A 6000-nucleotide genomic window follows, 5' to 3' on the forward strand; every position below is an offset into this window, starting at 1 on the left:
TAATGATTTTATAGTTAAACAAATAATGAATTACGGTTAATCCATTATGAATCCGGATTATATGATAACCGTTAACCTAACCCTATAAAAAATTTTTATCCGAATATTTCCATTATTTCTCCGTGTCTTCCGTAAAAATTCCGTGAAAATGATACATTCCCGGATATCCGTGTTAGCGAGATGAAAATTTCCATGATTTAAGGCTATAAATTCCATGAAAATGATACATTCACGGAAAAAACATGGAAAGATAAAACACGGATCAGATTTTTTACAGGGTAAATGTCAAACCGAATACCCAATAATAACAGATATCCGTTTATATCCAATATTAATGGTTTACGGGTCTGAATACTAAAATTATTTTACCTTCCATTTTTTTTTTCTTTATAAATACAACATGAATAGTCATATTTTTTTTCGTATCCAATAGTTTTTGTAATTTTGCATATCATGTAATCGTGCTCCTGTACCTACAGCTTTTTCTAATTTGAACGTAATTATATAACCATGTAATCTGAATGAATAATTTCTTTAGTCTTACAGTATAAAATATTAGCAAGAATATCATCTAAAGATGATACTTCTATTTCAACCCATTTAAAATGGTAATGCTGGACCTGTAGCAGGCTTTATCACCAAAATATAATTTGTTCTTTATTATTTGTTTCATCAAATACATCAACATCACAATCATTTTCACTTGAATCTATTACTAAAGTTTTTTCTGAAGATAAATTTGAAATATTAGTTGATTTTGAGTTAGTTCTTATCCTTTGAAAGGTACAAGTGGAACATAAAGAGAAGTTAAAAGTTGCTTTAAGATCTAAGGAATAACCAAATTTGGTAACGTTTTCTCAAATAAATTTGAGTGGCCCAGATTGTAAGTCAGGTGACGAAACTCAAGAAAAATGCGTCATTTCAAATTTTTTTTTTGTTTGGCTTGATATTTTTGTCGCAAGAGCATTCTTTTTTTTCCCATACTAAGTTCAATTCCACAGTAAAGGCACTTTTTACAACCAAAACAAGTGCCAATGAGGTATTGAGCTTTATTGTTAGATGGGTTTATTAACGTACAGTAAATAAGTGGAACGCGTCTTTTTCTTTGTTAATATACCACTAATATACCGTTAAAACATTTGGTAATTTATTGAGAGTAGTAGAGTACATATTTGTGATTGATACATCAATCATCTTTCTGGTAATCATAACGGGTAATCAAAATTTCATACATGATAATATTTAATTATTTAAATGATGATTTTTTAATTACAAACTTATGTAAAGAAAAAAATTTTTACATATACTCTACAATTAGTATTGAGCTTAAAAAACTAATGATAAAAGCTAAAATATAAAAGTAACAGATAAAAATAAATGAAATATAATAATTTCCCTTCAATTAGAATGTTATTACGACGTCACCATCACCTTCGTGTATATGATCTTCGGATTTGTGTATATAAGATCTAATTTCACCAATCAAATATTTAACATCATCATTACTTAATGCAAATATAGCAGCGGCGTACTTAGATTTAATCCCCTCAATCATATCTAATGGATTTTTATTGTAGACATTGTTGTTGACATTGTTGTTGACATTGGATATTAACAGCATTTTATTATATAGATCATAAATATTTTCCGCTTTTCGATGTTGAAGATCAGTAACTTTTTCCGGAGCATTTTCTCCATTATTATCGCTAAATAGCAATTCCCCGAGACGGTAATAACAACGAATAAGTTTCTTATTAGCTACTTTGTATGGCCAGCGTTTTTTTCCATCAGGAATGAAATGATGAAACAAGTAAGTTCCATAATGTTTTCCAAAATCAATATAAGAACTTATAGGTTTAAGTTTTGTATGACGTTCGACTTCTTCGATTGAATCAAGGATTTCATAATATAAATGTTTAAAAAAATATTTATCATCAGCCAGATGAGCAGAATAATTTTTTTTAATGGATTTAAATGTTTTCTTGTTGATTTCTTTAAACAACTTATGTAAATCTTTGAATTTTGAGGCATAATCTAATTTAATCAACCCTTTATGCAATTTTGTATAATTTTTATTTTCTTCTTTTCTTAATTTTAAGAGTTCTTTCAATATTAATTTTATCGATATTTGATGTAATTCATTTGATAATCTTTCTAAAAATTTTAATAATTTTTTTGATTCTTTTGATTCTTTTGATCCTTTTGATCCTTTTGATTCTTTTGATTCTTTTGATTCTTTTGATTCTTTTGATTCTTTTGATTCTTTTGATTCTTTTGATTCTTTTGATTCTTTTGATTCTTTTGATTCTTTTGATTCTTTTGATTTTTTTAATTTTTCACTTGCTTCCTTTTTAAGCTTATCAATTATCTCATATAATGTTTCTATCTTACCGGAATTTTTCGTGAGTTCAATATTAAATTTTCCCGAAAAATTCTCAATAAGTTTTTTCTCAATAAGTTCTTTCGAAAGTTCCTCAATAAATTTTTTCGAAACTTTCTCAATAAGTTTATTCGAAAATTCCTTAATAAAATCTTTCGAAAATTTCTCAATAGATTTAAATTTTTTCGAAAATTCCTCATTAAATTCTTTCGAAAATTCCTCAATAGATTTTTTCGAAAGTTTCTCAATAAATTCTTTCGAAAATTCCTCAATAGAATTAAATTTTTTCGAAAATTCCTCAATAAATTCTTCCGAAAATTCCTTAGTAGTTTTAAATTCCTCAGTAGATTTAAATTTCTCAATAAATATAAATTCCTTAATAAGTTTTTCCGAAATTTTCTCAATAGATTTAAATTCCTCAATAAATTTTTTCGAAAATTCCTCAATAGATTTTTTCGAAAATTTCTCAATAGATTTAATTTCCTCAATAAATTTTTTCAAAAATTTCTCAATAAATTTTTTCGAAAATTCCTCAATAAATTTTTTCGAAAATTCCTCAATAGATTTTTTCGAAATATCAATAGATTTAAATTCCTCAATAGATTTAAATTCCCCAATAAATTTTTTCGAAAAATCCTCGATAGAATTTTTCGAAATATCAATAGATTTAAATTTCTCAATAGATTTAAATTCCTTAATAGATTTAAATTCCTCAATAAATTTAAATTCCTCAATAAATTTTTTTGAAAATTCCTTAATAGATTTAAATTCAATAGATTTTTTCGAAAATTCCTCAGATTTTTTAACAATAAATTTTTCCGAAAATTCCTTAATAAATTTAAATTCCTCAATAGATTTAAATTCCTCAATAGAAATAGATTTAAATTTCTCAATATTAAAATCCAAATTCTTAATAGAAGTAAATTTCGAAAATTCCTTGATAGTCTCATTAGGTTTTTTATCGATGATAAATTTAAATTCCTCATATTCCTCATTAGGTTTTCTAGATTTTTTCAATTTAAAATCCTCAATAAATTTTTTCGAAAATTTCTCGATAGTCTCAATAGATTTAAATTCCTCAATAGATTTTTTAAATTCCTCAATAGATTTAAATTCCTCAATAGATTTTTTAAATTCCTCAATAGATTTAAATTCCTCAATAGATTTTTTAAATTCCTCAATAGATTTAAATTCCTCAATAGATTTAAATTCCTCAATAGATTTTTTAAATTCCTCAATAGATTTAAATTCCTCAATAGATTTTTTAAATTCCTCAATAGATTTAAATTCTGAAAGTTTTGCTGAAAGTTCAAATTTTTCTGAAAATTTCTTAATATATTCATATTCCACAATAGATTTTAATTTCTTAATAAAATTTATTGAAAATTTCTCAATAAAATTTTCTGAAAATTCCTCAATAAGATTTTCTGAAAATTCCTCAATAAAATTTTCTGACATTTTCTCAATAAAATTTTTTGAAATTTTCTCAATAAAAGTTTTTGAAAATTTTTCCGCCGAAGATTCCTCATTAGATTTTTGCGAAAATTTCTCAATAAATTTAGATAATTTTTTTTCTACCTTATCAATCTTCCCGCCATCCATATCCATATCATCATCATCATTATTCATCAAATCTTGTCTTATATTGTCATACATCTCAAATAATTTTTTTTCTATTTCACCAAGTTTATCATCAGAATGACCATGAACTATTTTTGCATACCCCATATCCAAGATGGGAGTTTCTATCTTTTGATCAATCTCTTTTAATATTTTAGGTGTCCTGGATAATTCTTTTTTTATCTTATAAAGTCTCAACGGCAGATTTGTAATCTTTTCCAGATGGTTTGTATTCTTTTGCTTCGACATCTGTATTTCATTCCATTTCTTATAATATTCATGTTTTTCCAAATCCTTAATTTTTAATATTTTAGGTATCTCTTTGCGTAATTCATCAACATCAGCACTTGCTGGATCCGTGAGATTATTTAAGTATTCTGCCCGCCGGTTAATATATTTCAATTTGACTTTTATTACACCAAGTTCCTCAAATAATTTACCATTAAAATGAGTAATTTCAGTAAATTCTTTAAGCAATGTCTTTGTCTTACTTTTCTCTATTATTTGGTTAATTACTTCCAACTTCTTAGATATCTTAGAAAATTCTTCTTCTATTTCTTCTTCTATTTCACCACTTTCTTTTTTTTCCTCGTTTTCATTTTTTATTATATTTAGCAATCCCTTTGATGCCCCATAAAGTTCCCTAAGTATATGGTAATCAACAGACAACTTAGTTGATTCTGATTTACAAGGATATTCTTGATCTACCAAAATAATTTCGACAAGCTCTTTCAATGACAATGTCTTCCTAAGTTTTTTCATATTCAATTCTGATTGTGAGTTAGTATCTTTTTGTAATATAAAATCAAGTCCTTCCATCGCACTAAATAATTTCCATATCCACGAAGCAATATCTTTCCCAGAGACAGGCTTTGGAACCTCGTTCCCTGCGTCTTTCAAACCAGTTAGACGCCCAGCAGTTAGACGCTCAGTCAAATCAGTCGAATGCTCTGATGAGTCTGATCTAAATTTTAATATTTCCGACAATTCACGAATAAATTTTATTTTCAACAATATTTTCGGCAATCTAAGAATACATTTTATCAATTTATTCGGCGATATTTTCAACGATCTAATAAATTTCCATATTCCCGACAATTTAAGAAGAAATTTTATCAAATCATTCGACGGAAATTTATTCGACAATATTTCTAATTCAGATTTATAAACAGCTTTTATGTAGTGATCTTTTAGTTTTTCCAAATCACGGGCGGTATTTCTTTTAATGTGAATTTTAATACCACTTAAAAGTCGTTCTACATCCTTTCCCCCTTCACTTGTAAGAGTGAAAATCTTTAGCGAATAATGAATTAAACAAGTGAAAATAAAAGAGACCACTCCAAAAATAATAATCGCCATGTTTATTGGAACCGCATTTTTTTCTTGTAGTGAAGTCAAGTCAAGTATAATAAAAACAATGAATAGTAATGAGCTAAAAATAGTAAACCCAGTATAAAATGACTTCATCGCTAGTAACCAAAAATTCCAAGTTTCAATTGTATTTTCAGTATTTCGAATGTCATCCTCATCAATAATTTTCAAAGAAAGTTCCACACTTTCATCGCACACTTCTGAAAATTTAATGTCAATACTATTATCATCCGTCGATGGAGTCATAAAAGATCGTAAATTCGAAAATAAAGACATCAAAGAAGCTACTCCGACTACAGCGTTTTCTACAATTTTTGTGATGCTAGTTCCAACCAAGAAAATAAAAATAGACCCAAATAAAATGCTAACAATAGAGAAAATAATAGCTTGTAACGTATTTTTTTTCGCAATCTTATGAAGAGCCTTATTCTTATCTGCAATTTTCTTCAAATTTTTCAGACGGAAATTTCTTGCCACTTTACGTCTCCTATCCTTAAGTTCCTTCAAACTTTTTTCTTCATCCATCTTTATCTCGTAACGTAGTTTAACAAAGCTCAAAATATAACGTAAAATCTAACGAATAAAGGAACTTTCTAGTGAATTAAATTAAAAAGTCTGTGAATGTGACC

General features: G+C 26.8%; 1 protein-coding gene across 1 annotated transcript; it reads right to left on the reverse strand.

Annotated features, from left to right (window-relative positions):
• Positions 1–1213: 1213 nt before the first annotated feature.
• On the reverse strand, positions 1214–6000 carry OCT59_019536 (uncharacterized protein). Its single transcript, XM_066143598.1, has one exon. It carries the CDS (start codon positions 5894–5896, stop codon positions 1403–1405), a length of 4494 nt encoding a protein of 1497 aa, XP_066005333.1. The 5' UTR covers positions 5897–6000; the 3' UTR covers positions 1214–1402.

Source organism: Rhizophagus irregularis, chromosome 29, assembly GCF_026210795.1.
Source record: "Rhizophagus irregularis chromosome 29, complete sequence".
NCBI lineage: Eukaryota > Fungi > Glomeromycota > Glomeromycetes > Glomerales > Glomeraceae > Rhizophagus > Rhizophagus irregularis.